The sequence below is a fragment of the Podarcis filfolensis genome, assembly GCF_964270895.1.
Source record: "Podarcis filfolensis genome assembly, chromosome: 1".
Taxonomy (NCBI): domain Eukaryota; kingdom Metazoa; phylum Chordata; class Lepidosauria; order Squamata; family Lacertidae; genus Podarcis; species Podarcis filfolensis.
This window is the reverse complement of record NC_139604.1, coordinates 89467450-89484589: the sequence shown is the minus strand read 5'-3', so window position 1 is coordinate 89484589 and position 17140 is coordinate 89467450. Positions and strand designations below refer to the sequence as shown.

General features: G+C 41.7%; 1 protein-coding gene across 2 annotated transcripts; it reads right to left on the bottom strand.

Moving 5' to 3' along the window:
* Positions 1–2355: 2355 nt before the first annotated feature.
* Positions 2356–17117, bottom strand: SLC39A9 (solute carrier family 39 member 9). Of its 2 annotated transcripts, XM_083580128.1 has the most exons (8): positions 16893–17117; positions 16325–16489; positions 14072–14180; positions 11237–11434; positions 10467–10535; positions 9944–10029; positions 8448–8582; positions 2356–6084 (listed from the first exon to the last, which is right to left on the bottom strand). In XM_083580128.1, exons 2-8 carry the CDS (start codon positions 16418–16420, stop codon positions 5854–5856), a joined length of 924 nt encoding a protein of 307 aa, XP_083436254.1. In that variant the 5' UTR covers positions 16421–16489; positions 16893–17117; the 3' UTR covers positions 2356–5853. The 2 variants fall into 2 exon arrangements, with proteins under 2 accessions (XP_083436254.1, XP_083436253.1); XM_083580127.1 differs by having other exon boundaries at positions 16325–17117.
* Between the last annotated feature and the right edge of the window lie 23 nt (positions 17118–17140).

Genomic DNA, 17140 nt, shown 5'->3' with positions numbered 1-17140 from the left:
GTTTTGAGTGGAAAAGTGGCTTGCTCATTTTTCAGTGGCGGCAATGAGAACTCGCGGGGCAACTTCCCTGCAAACTGTCCTTGAAATAGTGAGCTGAAGGCACAGCCAGCCCAATGCATTTTGGCGCCCGAGGCAGGCCACAATAATGACACTTCCCTGCCAGGGAAGAAGGGTTGAGGGAAGAGTTACATCAGGAAGAGGGGGCGGGGGGGGGGGATAAAGATCAGGAACAAGGGTGGGAGGAGACCAGCAGTGCCTCCCATTAGCCAAGAGACCACTATAAATGCGACACAGTGTGGGGCAGGGATCAGCAAGGTTTACCTTGCCTGGGCCGGTTCACTCCAGCAGAGATCCCTCCGTGAGCCGGATTGTGCACATGCCCGCAATTTTCAGGGTCTGCACAGACGCAATTTTTCGCATCTGCACATGCAGACGCAAATTTTGGTGCAACGAAAGTGAGTCCCTGCGCTGCACTGCGCCAGTTTAGTGCAGCACACAGGGACTCGCTGAGCAGGTGGCTTTGTTCAGGAGTGGCTCGTGGGCCCCTGTGGGCCGCTTGTGGCCCATGGGCCTTAGGTTGCTAACCCCTGGTGTGTGAGACAGATCTGGCCTCCAAGGAGCACAGGACAACTCCCATTGCCACTGCAGCAGCAGGCGATGCATTCCTTGGATCTGCTGCTTCTGAGGATCCTGCCGCCTGAGGCAGTCTTCACCTTATCTCATGGGTGGGCTGGCCCTGGCTGAAGGGGCTGCATATAGAAGGGTCTGAAATAAAAGCAAACACTAAGCATTTCTACAACACTACTGCTGTCTAGAGCTGTGGCCTCCATTTGCAGTAACCAGCATTACTCTGGGTTAGCATCTTAAGCCAATGGTCACTTGAAACTAGGGACAAATAAATCACTCTGTTGCTTTTGCATGCATTTTCTCTAAAACCCACCCCATCCTCCTATTAATATGCATTTTTTAAAAAAATTAACACAAAAATCACATAATTTTTATACACATTTCTCAACATAATGGGTTGCACCGTTTCTCTTCCAGTTCTTCCCCCTCCCCATTTTATCCTTTCAACAACGTTGTGAGGTAGGCTAGGCTGAGGGACACTAATTAGCCCAAGACTACCTAGTAAGCTTCATGGATGAGTGAGGATTTGAACCCAAGTCTCCCAGGTTGCAGTCCAGCACTCTAACCATTACACCACACCGGCACTCCTCAATTTCTGCTACACCTTTTGGCAGTTTCCCGGGGGTTTACAAATGATTGGTCAGTGCAGATTTGCTATGCAGTATCGCACAATATTTTAATGTGCCCTACAAATATGTTGCTGCTCAATAAGCTAACATTAAAACCATTTTATGCATAACTGTAGCAAATTCAAAATTTTTTGCACACATTAGTTAGAAATGGAGATTTATTATTTCAAAATACTGAAATTCCTCATAAAAGAACATTAAGGTTTTTTTAAAAAAAAAAAGAATAAAAAACCCTATGAAGATACCTGTTTAGGAATGTTAACAGTGTGGGCCATCCCTAGTGCTTCTCAAAGCTTATTCTCTCACAATAGACTGCATGGTTCTTCAAAATCCTTCCAAACAGCTATCAGAATTTAGGAATTGGGGAAATCACTGTGAGATGGTTCCACTCCCATCTCTAAGGGCAATTTCAGAAAGAAACAATGTACAACAGGAGATAGCTCGGCTGGCTACAGCGTGATAATGCCAAGGTTGCAGGTAAAATCCCCGTAAAGGACAGCTGCATCTTCCTGCATTGCATGGGGGTGGACTAGATGATCTTCAGGGTCCCTTCCAACTCTATAATTCTAAGAACTTCAGCCCCATGGGAGTTACCAAACAACCAAAGTCTATGTCAATAGAATGAACATTTAACACAGGGGTTCCTAACACTTGGTATTGGCCACCCCTCTGAGAACTGTGCAAACGTGACCAGAATAAAAGTGCACACACAACTTCTTCCAGATGCCTCTCTTATTGGAAGTAGGAAATTCAACGGCAAATGGGCTTTAACAGTAGCACCCTGGCTATGAAACATCAAAATTGTGATTTTTTTGGGGGGTACCAGGCAAAAATGTTTGCTTATGAATGATTTTCAATTTGTTAGAAGTCCATTTCATAGTATTCTTGTTATGAATGAGTGTACCCCACCCTGAAATCCAAAAAGAGGGGTATAATCTTTTAAAAATAAATAAAGGTTTGTATTCAAGGAGAAAGAAGATCAAACACAAGCGCAACTTGAAATGAAATATGTGGTAGAAAAGCTACACACACCTCTGAAGTACAAGAGACTTACTAAACCTCTACAGCAAGACTATTCACATGAAATAAGGCCAACTCCTTTTAGCAATGCAGCTAATAAAAATTTTAATATAATAAAAACAACATTTTTTAAAATGTTCACAAAGTGGAAAAAAAATCAAAAATAAGGCAGCCATCCATGGAATGATTTCATGTGTACAAATGATTTGGGAAAAAAACATTAAAATTACACTTTTGTACACAGAATCAGGTATACAGCTGTGCCCACAAAGTCCGAGCTGCTCAGAAACATAGCCAAAGCACAGAAAAGCTGATCTCCTTTTGAAATAGACATTCAGTTTTCAAATGTCTCTGTAAGCACACCCACCCACCCAAGTCTCCTGTGGTTCATCATAAAGAGCATAAAACAACAGTACATACACAAGTTCAAGTTTTCCCCATTTGAATACAGATGGCTACAAATGCAAGCTTGCTCTGAGTGTTTTGAGTTGTTGAGACCTCTGAGCAGCTGAATATTTATTTTCTGCTGTTTCAAATTATCATTTTCAGTTATCCTGAGAGGTTTCCTTCCACCATTTGGAGATTCGGTGTTCCCTTGATATGTCTGCTCTGCTGTCCTCTTAGCTGTTATAAAACAAGTTTAACTCAGGCAAGAGATCATCCCTGTTTTGTGAATGAAAGCAGGATAGCCAATTAAATGACCAAACAATGTTGCACACAGATCGAGCTCATCTTAAACTGATTTCCACTTAAACTGATTTCCACTTTCAACTCAGTCCAAAACTGACATGAATAATGGAAGTACATGAATTTGCAAGTAGTTACAAATAATAAATCCCTTTATCCTCAGCAGTCTATGGCTCCTAGGAGTCTACTGCAAAGCCTAGATTGGAATTTGTATTTTACTACTAAGAACTAAGAGCAGAACTAGACTACAAAGCCCTCATTTCAAGTGAAGATTGAAATAAATCCACATTTACCATGACCAATCTGGAAAATTCTTTAAAGTTAGGATTCTCACAGATACAAGAGATGAAACATCTGGTTGCTGTTAATAATGTAAATATTCCCCTCTCTTTGCTACCTACTTTTCTTGTGGTAGTTAGCAGGTGAAGCAACTAGACACCCTCATCACCAGAGTGGAAAATCAGGTTGCTTCTGGCAACATTCTAACCTCACAAGATCTTGACACACTGCCTATATGACTTATCGCTCTTAAATTGATGCACACAATAGAATTCTATAGTGCGAGAGGTATACAGTATAATTCTAGATCCTGTCCCAAATGCTCTAGACGCAGCCCTATAAATCAAGGTCAGAAGTCCAATGAAGGCATCCTACCAGTGGCATAATGTGCCAAAAGTTAGTGAACAGGGATGGAAGAACTGGCAGGCCTTGTTTTCATAAATACAAAGTGATCCAATATAGGCAGCTACTGGCCACTTTCCAAAGTGTAATGAGCAGCTAAAGGCAACTCTGGCCAACAGCAGGATCTTCAAGATACCAGCATCACAACGCTGACTCTCAAATATTAAATATACTAGGAAAAATTGTTTTAAGTGTGGTTCAATTCCCATTCCTACACCCATTGCTTCTATGTCAGATAGTTTGCCGTTTACCCACAAGTTCCCATTTTTGCGGTTTTCCACTCTGCCAGCTCAGGAACAGCTTCCTCATCATCTTGCCCACCACAGTAGGCCAAATCGAGCCTTCAATTATATTTGTGCCCAACTTACCTTTGGTCATCAATGATGAAGATGTGACATGCACATCTTGGTTCACATATCAGGTGTCCGTACCTTTTCTTTGTTACAAGATTTAAGAGTATTTCTGTTTTCAACATAGAGAAGAGATTCTTCTTCAAAAGAGACTCTTGATCAGTACAAAAGCATTTTTACTTTTTTAAAGCAGGCCTATATAACCTGTGTTGCACAAACCCAGCAGCTGTGGGTTCTTACAGTCCCAGGCAGGCAAAAAGCAACAACAGGTGTTTTATTCAAGCTTCTAGTGGATCCCCTTATGTAGTTGGGTACCTGGTAGAATAGATTACACTGAGGAGGCCTGCTGAAATCTTTTAAAGTAGATCAATAATAAGCCTTCAGAAAAGACAATACATACAATATTGATTCTGTGTGGATTCTTCACTTACATTTTTAATGTTAAATGCCCCCATATATATATATATTTAAAAAAGATCCCTGGTGAAATTTTGATCTTGACTGTCACTGCTGTACCAATGCCAAACAATACCAGCAAGCAAGAATCACCCATTAAAACAAAACCTTCATGAGGAATCATACCAGTATACTATGCCAGGACACAACTACAGGATGTGAAGAAGGCATGGAAGAGAACAGAATTGTAAGAGCTACTGGGCTGTGAAAAGATGGGGAAACATTTGTCACGTAGAATAACCAGTGCTACAGAAAACTGCCAATTCATCTTCTTGCTTTGTGTGTGTGTTTTAAGATAAAATGACCATTAACTGAAGAACAATGGAGGTGAAGGTTTCAAATTGAAGTAAAAATTGTGCACCAAGAATGTACATAAACTTTCAGATATTTTAGGATTCTCCCTATGACTCTTACAGTTTCTTTCACAATGAAGTTAAGTTTATAGGCCAAAAGGAAGGCTCTTCTCCATGGAAAGGCACTGCATTTCAGAATTGCAGTTACACTCGATGTTGATTGAAATATTTCGGATTGAAATATTTCAGAATCAGATTTCAGAAAGAAAGGGAGGCTCAATTCAGACAGGCTCACAATTTAGAATGTTTCTTGTTTGTCATAAGAAATGTTAAGGTCTTTGCTTCTGTATAGGTAAATGCTTTGGGCACCCTTCACTCTTAATGAACAGTGCTTACCTTAGTCTATTTTAGCAGAATAAGCCTTTGTAGATGTGCACAGTGTCCATTTCAATAAGCACATACCCCTCTGCGCTCAGAACCACCTAACTTTCAGCCCAATGTGACTCCTTGATTCTACCATATAGATCATAACACTCAAGGGACACAATAGATGTGCTTCCTAGTAATGCAATATATAAAATCCTATCAAGCTGTTTAACTTGTACAGATCTTTTCTAGGACTTTATCCTGTTGATGTTTCTTCACCAGATGCATCTCCCAAGATAGTTATGCCATCATTATCACATGAAAAATCTTGGAGGTGAAAACTAGTCCCAGATGTCAGAAGGCAGCATCCAATGTCAAGAGGTCAGCTGTGAATGCTGACATATAGAATACTTTTGATTATGCTTTCATGATGAGCCACAAAGTCCTTCCCAAATCATCTGCCATAGAATCTCTAAATTCCAACTTCCCTGAGAATAGGGCAGGAAGTCATAATTAAAACATCTTCAGAAAAGGGAAGTTATGCAGAATTTATATCCGGCTGTCGAGAGTATCATCTCCTATGCTAACAAGCTTTCCCAGAAATCCTCCTTTGCGTCTCTCTGACTCCTTAAAACAGATGGGGTGGTTAACAGGGTAAGAGAGACAATGATAAAAGGGCAGCTTGACACACCAGATTGCTGCTCACATCAGAGACTGAGGAGAAGATTGCTGCACTTCAGACCTTTAATGCTGGTGTCCAATGGACAGAATCAGAGGAATCAGGCAGCCAAGAACTAATGCTGCCACCTCCAGGCGACTGAGTCCTTTGCCTCCAGTAGAGTCAGGTTTGTGGCTATGTCCCATTCCGCCCACTTCAGGGAGAACGTGAACTGTGGCAACATAAAGAAAAGTTCCAGCAGAGAAAAGCATGGCGACTCCAGTGGCATTGACGTCTGAAAGTGCTTGTTTGCTGCTCTGTAAAAGAAGAGGGTGGCAAGGGAGAGAAAACACAGAGTTGATCTGTCTTTAATAATGCTTGTAACTTATTCCAGGGAAGAAGTCAACTCTGAAGAAATGTTAATGTTGACCTAAAAGGATTTCTGCAATCAACCAAGCTACCTTTACAGCTATCTTCCCTCATTGCCCCCTAAAGATTATTATCTTTAATGCACATGCGCTAGTCATTGCAAAAACAGACTGCCTACAGATGGTTAACATAATATTGATTATGAAATCATAATTTCCCCCCTGTAAGGGTGGTGGGCCCACTCAGATGGCCTGCACTCAGAGACTGATGGAAACTGATGTGTTCCTGATCGCTCTGGGGGATTTTCCAGTGGAGAAAGCTAACGATTCTTGATCTCGCTATGGAATTGTGCAATGAAACGTGTGGTTGACACAAACATTCCCATGCGTCCTTTCTGGCATTGTGGAGCCCAAGCAGCCCTTTGGTATTCTGAGAAGCTCCAGGCTACAGAACAAGTTGGATGAAGACCTGAGCGCAAATGGCTCAAGCCCTGCTGTGAAGTTGACCAAACACCTAATTATGCCTACCATGTGGCAGTGCGAGCTGCAAAAAAGCTCATTTTGCAGCTCGCATTGCATCCTCTTGCAGTCGGTAGCAGTTATTTTGGACAGTCTGGAAGTTACTGACTCCCTGGTGTGGGAGGGACCTCTTTCAAAGACCTACTGTGACTAACTGGTTACACACTTTGAGGATAATGTTGCTTGACTTTGAAGTGATCTTTATTCTGCACTTGTTGCACTCCACTCAAACACTTCAGTATATATGGAACTAGTGCTGTTACACGTGCCACATACTACCTTTTCTGTATTTATTGTGGCAGCACATACACTTTGGGACTGACTCCCTGCCTACTGACACCAGGCAGGCTTGCCCTTTTTTCAGCTTCTGCTAAAAATATTTTTGTTCAAACAGCCTACCCAGATATGTCATATATATAGTATGTTGATATGTGCTTTAACTGGTTTTTAGTTTACTGCTGATTTTATTTTATTCAATGTTTTGAATAGTTGTTTTTACTGACAAGTTTATTGCTTTATAATCTTTGTAAACCACTTTGAGGGTGTTTGTTTGTTTGTTTTTTACAATCAAACAATGTATAAATTTTATGAAATAAATAGCCAAACAATGGTTTTCATTCAAAGCATGTCTGCACAAGGAACCATTAACAAAGTTGGATCGAGACATGCTCTTCTGTGGGTAAAGGGCTCCTGCCAGTTGCAGAAGGTACTCTAATCCTGTGGGGGTGCCTGCTGGGGGTGGGGGCAGTTAATTTCTACCCAATCATCCTTAAATTACCATTTCCCATACTGTTCTTGACGGTTATCCTGTCATGAATGGCATGCTTTGAATGAGCCACAAGACTGGCTGAAGACCATCACCCAAATTGGATGCTGTTAATGAACTATTTCTGAATGTGTTGATCAAAGATGGGATGTTCATGTTCTGGCAAAAAGTACCACACCTGCAAGGAAGCATGAAAGGCTGGCCATGCAATGCTAGTTACAAACAATGAGTATTGTACTGTGCCAGAAGTTACAGAAGATCAGGTACAAACAATAAGTATTACAATGTGCCAAGAACATGCTAAGGACTGCCAGGAACATCTCACTCAGGAATATCAGATTCAGATGCACAACGAGAAGATCATATAAGATTAGACCGTCTCGGACTAAGCTGTGTGCCAGACTGGGATCCTGAAGTCTGCCACCCATAACTCTTACTAGAACTTGATCACTTCTAGTGAAGAGAGAGCTGAGTGTGTATGTGTGTGTGTGTGTGTGTGTTTGACTGAGTGCATGTTCCCTCATCTTGTTATATGTTATGTTTGTTAATCAAGAAAGCAATGTTATAGAATCACTCCAATACATATTGGTTGTCTGACTGCTTACTTGCCCTCTCTCTCTAGAGCTTACTGAATCTCATTTATGCTAAACATCTAAACAGATAAAAGAACCTAGTTTATTCTTGCCCCCAATCAAGTTTTCAGGAGGCAAAAAGGAAAGGTGGAATCAGCAGAAATTGTTTCCACTCTACCTTTCTTCACAAGGGCATCCCCTTCATTCCATATAAGATCCATTATGTTTTTAGTTACTGTGCAATTGTCTAGCTGCAGTTTTAAAAAAATACCAGTCATGCAGACATACTTCTATTTTTTCAGCTGTAAGATTAACTGGATGGTAGTGTGTTAAGTGGCTCACAAATAAAAGTAACAAAAGGAGTAGATAAAGCACTTCTGAAGAGTTGATTAAACACTGGCCATGCTCCTCAGCTATTAATCAGTATTCTGGAAAGTTAGACCTGAAATATTTACCTTGCTTAGTCCCAAGTAAGTCACCATTGACAGAACAGGGGCTGCAAGTGCAAAAACCAGCAAGTGCTTCCTGATTCGATTCCGTTCAAGACCAGCGTGCATTAGAAAGGAAACAAGACCAAAAGCAGCTGGTGCCTACAAGAGAAAAAAACAGTCAACAAAACTCTTATGTACAAATACAAAAGAAAGTGACACCCCTCTTTCTGCTCATGTGAAATTAAATGTTCAGCTAGCCACACTGCTACTAGCATGTAGCCATGCTGTGTGTAGCTTTCTCTGCATTTATGGTTATTCTGAGAATGAGGTGTACTACAAGCGGCTCATTTTTACTTATTAGATTTACAAACTGCCTTTCAAAAAGCATGCTATTAGCACTTCACAGCTCAAAAGTTTGCATAATCATCAAAATCACATTAAGAAGGCTATAAATGGTCTTTTCCACCTTCATTTTTATATTTATTAACTTCAAAGCAGCATCAATCACAAGTTTCTGCTGGAAAATGCACTTCTATTCCTAACTTACAAACAAGGAAGTTTCACTATGTCACCTGGATTACAGCGGGGAAATTCTCAATTCATAGATTTAGAACCTTTTAGCATGACATCCCTTTTCTGCTTTTTAAAATAAGCTAAAATGACTCTTTCCTCACAGGGAAAGGACTCTATTTCAACCTTTTATCACTCCTTTCCCATCCTAGGCTATCAGAAAGATGTCAGATACCACACACTTAAATGCATATATTTACTACTAGGATGCAATATATAATTGTATGCCAACTAAAGAACAATTAAGAAAATGTGTGGATGTCTTAAGACCCACATAGTTTATTGAATCAAAATTTATACAACCAGAGAGAATTTCTGTTACAATTTCAAATTCCTAACAGCTGATAGTGAAATATATAGATTATTGCATTGCGTTATACATGGGACTTCCTCTGAAGATGGTTCAGAAATTTCAGCTGGTGCAGAATTCAGTGGCGGGTTGCTCTCCGGGACAAGATAGCTTCAGCACAGAGTGCCAATCCTGGTCCGATTGCACTAGCTGCCAATTAGTTTCTGGGCCCAATTCAAAGTGCTGGTTTTGAAGGAAAACCTTAAATGGCTCAGGACCTTTTCTTGCCATATGATCAGATCTGGACCTTGTGCTCATCATCTGAGGCCTCTTCCATGAGAGGTTCAGAGGGCAGCAAAATGAGAACGGGCCCTTTCTGTGGTGGCTCCGTTGTAGGATGCTCTCCCCAGGGAGGCTTGCCTGGTATCTTCATTATCTATCGTTAGGCACCAGGCAAAAACAACTTTTCTCCCAGGCCTTTGGCTAATGAGCCAATCTATGGCCTTTTAAACTGTGGCGGGTATTGTTTTTGTTTGTTACTATCTTACACATTTTTGTGTTGTAAACTGCCCTGTGATGCTCAGATGAAAGGTGCTATAGAACAGTAACAAATTTAACAAGCAAACAAGAAATATGTAAAGGTTTGAGACTCAAAACTTACCTTATGTAACATAATCGCAACAAACACTATTAGCTGGACACTGGTCTGAGATGTGGAAGCAGCCGCACCCAAGGCAACACCATCAGCTTAAGGAGGATGGAAAAAACCAAACCACACAAAAGTGAACTCACCCATTGATCAAAGGCTTACTGGGACCAATTTACGCAAGGAACAAGCGTACCAACACACCTCTTATTCCACTCCAGAGACCTGAACCAGAAGCTTCCCCCACCCCTCAGAAAAAAACCTTAAATTAAAAGAAAATTGATGCTTCTTGCTTATGCACTGAATTACATGTCCCCATTAGGTACATCTCCTTGAGCTTCATGACAGTCTTCTCTCTCCCTTCTCTTATCCAATACAAGATAATGTTCAGTTAGCCTGGAGCTGGCTATAGCAAGCATGATACAAAGGACTAATTACTAGTGTCACATTTAGCAAAGAAACCCTAATTCTAACCCAGGTGACCTGACAATATATGAAGGTCTTTGGCATTATGCAGAAATGAAAAACAGTAACCTACCTGCAGCATGAACAACTAGTCCCAGTGTGGTAGTAATTTTGGAATTGCCCGACCTTGCTGCTTCTGGGTCTGAAATAATTAAGGAATCTTAAGCAAATAAGATACAAATAAGTAGGAAGAGAACCCTAAAGAAAAATATTACAGGCATTAAGGCACAACTTTTCAACTGAAACCAAACTACAACTTCTTAAAAGGTCACTTGTTTCTTTATTTCAGATTATGTTTAGAATTAAGGGAAGGTGGAATATTCCAAAAAGCTTTGAGAGACATTAAACTTCAGTTTTCCTATTGCCCATTCTCTTCCTGTTTTTATGTGATGGGTCTGTTTGCTGCAGCTGGCCCTGGATATATAGTAATTGCTGCTTGTTGTTTCTAGTATTTTACCTATGATTTTTAAATCAATTTTCTGTGTTTCATTGGACTGTTTCATATACTTTTTGTTATTTGTTTGTTTAGCATAGATATTTTCTGAAAAGTGGGATATAAATTTATTAAAATAAATAAAATACCAGTAGCTGCATTTTCACTGATTGCTATTATTTCCTGAATTAAGACTGCATTTACCCAGTACTTTAAAGCTGTCATACTGTGTACTTTTTTGTTTAACTGTAAAAATCTAGAACATTATGAAACATTTTCTTTACCATCAGTGAGTGTTTAACAAATTGTTTTACTTAAGAGTGAATACCAGAATATTCATTCAGTTACTTGAATATTTCAAAGCCCTCGTAATTTATTCTGGTTATGTGTCCATAGAAGTTAAGACTTACCATCTGTAGCGTGGACATGAGAACTGCCAATCTGATCTACCAGAAGCATAAAGACAAACCCAAGGACCAGGGAAACACCAATATAAGCATGTAACCTTGAATGGTCATGGCTGTGGACATGGTCATGTACTATGGGCACATCTGCTACCTTTTCTGATTCAACCATCTTTTGAGTCTCACTAGCTGGGTGGTGCTTTGCTAGAAAAAACAAAAACAGGACAATCTGGAGTTATAACACAGAAGCCTCAAACATTACATTCCCAACTTATTTTTAATTGTCAAACAATTTGTTGCCCTACTAGTCCCAAAGCACTCCTTTGTGCTTTTGGAAATAGAGTATTGCAATGATAACCAAATTCTCTATAGCATATGAGGTGATCAGGATAGCTATGTGGTGTTCTTTATATCCCAGGAAGAGATTACTGTATGTCCAGGGAGCCTCTCTCAACCTTGGGTTCCCAGATGTTGTTGGATTACAACTCCCATCTTCCCTAACCACTGGCTCTGCTAGCTAGGGATGATGGGAGTTGTAGTCCAACAACATCTGGGGACCCTAGGTTGAAAAAGGCTGCCCCAGGATGTAACACCAACATGGCTCAGTCATCTGCCTCCCCAGCTCTCTGAGCTGCATCACGTTTTCCAGATGGAAAGAGTTAGTAAACGGAAAGAGGAGACAGTTAAGGAGATGGGGAATGAGCAACAAAGAGGACAGTGAAGATATTCTTATTAACCCTTATCTGCAGGGTGGATATATCTGTTTCCAAACGATTAACAATTGGAAAGTGAAGCATTCATCTAAGGTAAAGCTACCCTATTAGCGGAATGCCAAAAACTTTATTAGGGTAATTTCTTTATTAGGCCAACTCAAATGTCGCAAGATGGTGTGCAAGGTTTTGAGTTCTCCAGATGGCTTGGGTGGAGTTTGGCGAGGCTGTCTGGTGATAAAACCATCTGTATCTGTATCTGGTAAGAGTCTAAAAATGGGATGTGGAAGGAGGCAGCAGACATTCAAAATACTCTTTAATGTGTAACACAGGCTTCAGGTTGCACCAAGGCACTTTAGGAAGGCAAGACACATAATGCTCAACTCCTCATCTCTGAAAATACAAACACCAGCTGTTACACAGTTCTGTCTCCATCCTTAGACAAAACAGACAGGTTCCTTCGAATAAAGAGAAACTATGCAGTCTTTATGCTAGCAAAGGTAAAGATTTTTAGGTGTATTTAAGATCCTCTTGCTCCGCTTTGGGATCCTGCTGTTGTACAGCTAAGCTATGGTTTAATGCGAATGAGCAGCATGGTGATGCACTCTGCTCAAACATTCTTCACAAAGGAAACAAGCCAGATGCTGGCTTGTCCTGTTATCCAAACCCAAACTTGTGGTTTGTCCCTCTCCACAACAAATTATAAGCCCAGGTTCAGATGAGACAAGTCAGAATCTGGCTCGTTTCATCTTCTGCATGGCAGGAGGGAGCAGCACCAAAGGAATTCTTGAGAAGGGTGCAGCAGCATGATGCTAATTTACATTAAACTATAGTTTGTTTAAAATTGATTTAAATGAGATGTGCAAAGAAGGCTGGTTCTCTCAGCCTAACACCTTAATCTTATGGTTGTAAGTTGTTTTAAATTGTTGTTAATATTGTTTCCTGACCTGGGACCTTAAGGTGAAGGGCAGGTAAAAAAAATAAATTAGCAGCAGCAGCAATAACAACACCACACTATGAGGTACAGTTTTCTCTAAAATCTAATAAGCACATAGAACTGTCCAGAATTTTACCTATTTTTCACATTATAATCTTTGAATCCCCATGGTATATCACAAGCTGCTTTTGAAAGCCCCCTCCATTTCAAAAACCGACTGCCATGTGGCATGGGGTGCTGTTAGTCAAGAAAAACAAATCAAAATTTCTCCTTGGGCTCACAGAAGTAAGTTTCCATGACAGATGACCATCCAACCTCTGTTTAAAAACCTCCAAAGAGTCCACCACCTCTTATGGGAGGTTCCACTGCTGAACAGCTCTTACTGTCAGAAAGATTTTTCGAATGTTTAGTCAGAATCTCCTTTCTTGCAACTTGAAGCCATTGGTTCGAGTCCTACCCTCCAGAGCAGGAGAAAACAAGCTTGTTCCCTCCTCCATGTGACAGCCCTTAAGATATTTGAAGACGGTTATCATATTTCCTCTCAGTCTCCTCTTTTCCAGCCTAAACATACCCAGCTCCTTCAAACGCTCCTCATAAGGCTTAGTTTCCAGACCCTTGATCATCTTGGTTGCCCTCCTCTGTACACGTTCCAGCTTGTCAACATCGTTCTTACACTGCAGTGGCTGAAACTGGACACAGTATTCCAGGTGTGGTCTGACCAAGGCAGAACACAGTGGTACTGTTACTTTCCCTGATCTGGACACTATACTTCTGTTGATGCAGCCTAGAATAGGATTAGCTTGTTTTACTGCTGCATCACACTGTTGACTCATGTTAAGCTTGTGGTCCACCAAGACCCCTAGATCCTTTTCACATGTTCTGCTATTAAGCCAGATGTTAAGGTCATTTTGAATTCTGATGCTGTCTTCTGTGGCATTAGCTACCCTTTCCAGTTTGGCGTCATCTGCAAATTTGATGACCATCCCCTCTATTCCTTGTTTATAAAGAAGTTGAACAACAATGGGCCCAGGACAGAACCCTGAGGCACCCCATTTGTCACTTTTTTCCTGGATGACAAGGAACCATTAATGAGTACTCTTTGGGTTCGGTCAGTCAACCAGCTACTAGTGCACCTAACATTTACCTCGTTTAACCCACATACTCTGCACCAGAATAATAGTGTTGTTTTCTCACCCTCCAAGATATCTTCATAAAGTGCATGTACTCCTTCAGGCACAATGACAGCCAAGGCAGTTCCACAAAGAAGTCCAGCACCAAGGACTGTGACCAGCTTCAACCTTTCCTGCAAATAAAATTCAGAATGAATATTTCATAAGAACCAAAATTATGACACACAAAATTTTTTTGGATAAATATTGTTTGCTTAAATATATACCTGAACTCTTGATATTAGAACTGGGAGAGGGGAACAGAAACTTGTTTTGGTGCTAGCCAGATGTGGCACTTCAAGCATCTTGCCTGCCCACTTCCAACCCCAACCTTAAACTCTGGAGCTGGAGAATAAGTCTGGGGCTTTTTTGTGATGGACAGTGGTAGCACTTTACACACCTTACCACAAAAATAGCTATCCCAACTTTTGTTTGTAGCTTGGAGCAGGATAGGAGCAGGATGGATCATTGCAATGTGCCTTCTGAAACACAGTACAATTGCAGTGTCACTTCTCGCTAGCTCTAAGCTAGAAAGCAAGGCTTGGCCTCCTCTCATTGCCTTTTACCTTGGCAAAACAGGAAAGCAAAAATGCAAATAACTGTTTAAAAAAGATACACCGAATAGTGCAATTCTGAATACATGTATTTGAACTGGCATTTTCCCAAGGACTGATTCACACAGATATCTACAGAAACCCTACAAATCTCCAAAATCTAATGTGGGCATACACTGCAGGAACTGTTGATCAAGAGGTCTCTGGACCATATACATGTAACAAATGTGAAGTGCTTAAAAAACCAATTTTTAGCATTTCTAATAGGAGCACCACTTAATATTAATGTTATCACACCACCCTGGCTTGCTTAAGCAAGTTGATAGAAGGGCTCCATCTGTTTGCATAAGGGACTGAGATCCAGAGGAAGCTTCCAGCAGAGGAATTAGGAACTGAACAAACCAGGCTTTTATTTAACCAGCCATGTAGAAAAATGTAGTATCTTCCAAATACATAGCTCCTCAGCCACTGTGGCTCAAAGGTACATCCAAGATTTCTGGGGAAACTTGCAATTAGCTTGCAATAAGCTGAAAAGGTGCTATTCACTACAAAAGTTACACAACCAAGGAAGCTGCCTACTCCAACTACTTGTTATAAGCCAGCAATATTTTCAAATTATTTGATATAGTTCAGCACTTTGCAGTCAATTCTCCCACCCAGAAAAAATCATAGCACAGTAAAAAGTATCCAAAAGCAACCCTACCATTCATGTTTCACACAGTACAGTAGTTGCCGCATATTATAGAAATCTTTTCTAATAGTGATATTTAGCATATATGCTTCCTTTAAATATGCTGCCATTTCTGAAAAAATGAAAGCCCATGTAAGTACTCAAGTACTGCCTTTAATACATGTACTGCCTTTAATACATGAAACATGGGGTGTTTGTTTGTTTGTCTTGTACATTTAACCTTTAGCATCAAATTTTACCCCCCCCCAAAAAAAACACCATGGAAGCTTCAAAAAGTATTTTTCAGGAAGTTTTTAATCACAACACAACCCTAGTGCTATGTATTCATTTATTTTTTACATATAAGATCAGAAGAATCAGAGATACTCTGTCAAATGGACAGATGTGAGGCAACAGGTAGAGGTTACGGGGAAAAGTTTCCTTGTTCAGGTTTGAGTTACCAGTAAAGGACAATAACAAAGTCATAAAAAATATATCAACATTTTTAGTATAAAGAATATAGAGTTCTCAGTAATTTGGATTTCACAAGACATTTCTGCAAGCTATACAAACCAAGCCACACAATACAAATGTTAGAGCTACTTACCTTTACCAACATTTGCACCACACACACCCTTAGTAGAGGGAGTTAAAGATCAGAGGGAACTTAGTCAAGTAAAAATTACAGTTAATCACAGAGAGAACTCAAAACGCTGCTTTTGCTTTTTTAAAACCTCCAATTTTTGCCACCTCTTCTTCCCCCCTAGTCATCGCAGAGCACGGAAATCGTGACGTGTGGATCATGGGTAGCTGGGACGTGTACCCTATTTCAAAAGGTGGGCTAAGTTTGCAGGTTAGGCTTCCGTTTACCCAGAGCATTTATTAAGTTGCTTTCTCTCAATGCTTCTCATTTGCTGCCTCACTCTTTTTGAAAAAGCAGACGGTTCTGTCTGTCTGTCTGTCTGTCTCTCACACACACACACTGGACGAACTCGCTCCTGCGCGTCTCCCTTACAAAAGCGGACGGACAGTTACGCGGGAGCCTCCTCCTTACCTCGGAAAAGTTCACCGCTAAAGGGATGATCCCGGCCACGTAGCAGCCAACCAGCATAGCCAGGGAGAGCAAGCTGATCGACAAGAAGTCATCCATGGCCGGCTTCTGCTCCTCGGCCGAGCTGCTCGCAGGGGCTCCGACTCACGAGAGGATTCGCCTTCCCAGCTGCGGAAGGGGAGCCAGCCTCACGCATGAAGCAGCGAGCGGGACAGCGGCGCCTCCTCCCGCGCCCGCAACAGGCCGAGACCCCGCGAGACACCTGCGCGCCTGGGACGCCGCAAACTCCCCCCAAAGCCCCGTCCGCCCGCTGCCTCCGCGGAGAGGCTCGGAGGCCCCGAACCAACTCCTGGAGGCTGCCTCCCGTTCCTCGGACCCGCAGCTCGAAGGACAGGCGCCCTTGCGGTGCAAGCGGAGAGACAGGCAGGCCGGCTCCCGTCACGCAGAGCGAGAAAGCTACAAGGGAGCCCGAGAAACGGCCTGTGCCTCAGCCTCCCGCCACCATCCCTGCCGCCAGCATATGCCCAGCTCCCTCAGCTGTTGCCATGAAGGCCAAGTGGCAGCTCCTCACTCGACTTCCTCTTCCCTCACTCGACTTCCGGGACACTTGGCAGTTGAAAGGAGGCCCGTTGACCAAGCAACGCTGCATTTGACTCCCTCGTCTTCCCTGCCCAATTTTAAGATGGCGGAGAAAGGGGAGGAGAGCTGGGCACTGTAACGGGCGGCCATGCGTTGTTGTCTTTTTTGCCAGGAATGAGACGGCCGAGCGAGCCCTCACTAAAGATGGCCGCTTTCTGAGTTCTTGCAAAACTTCCGTCT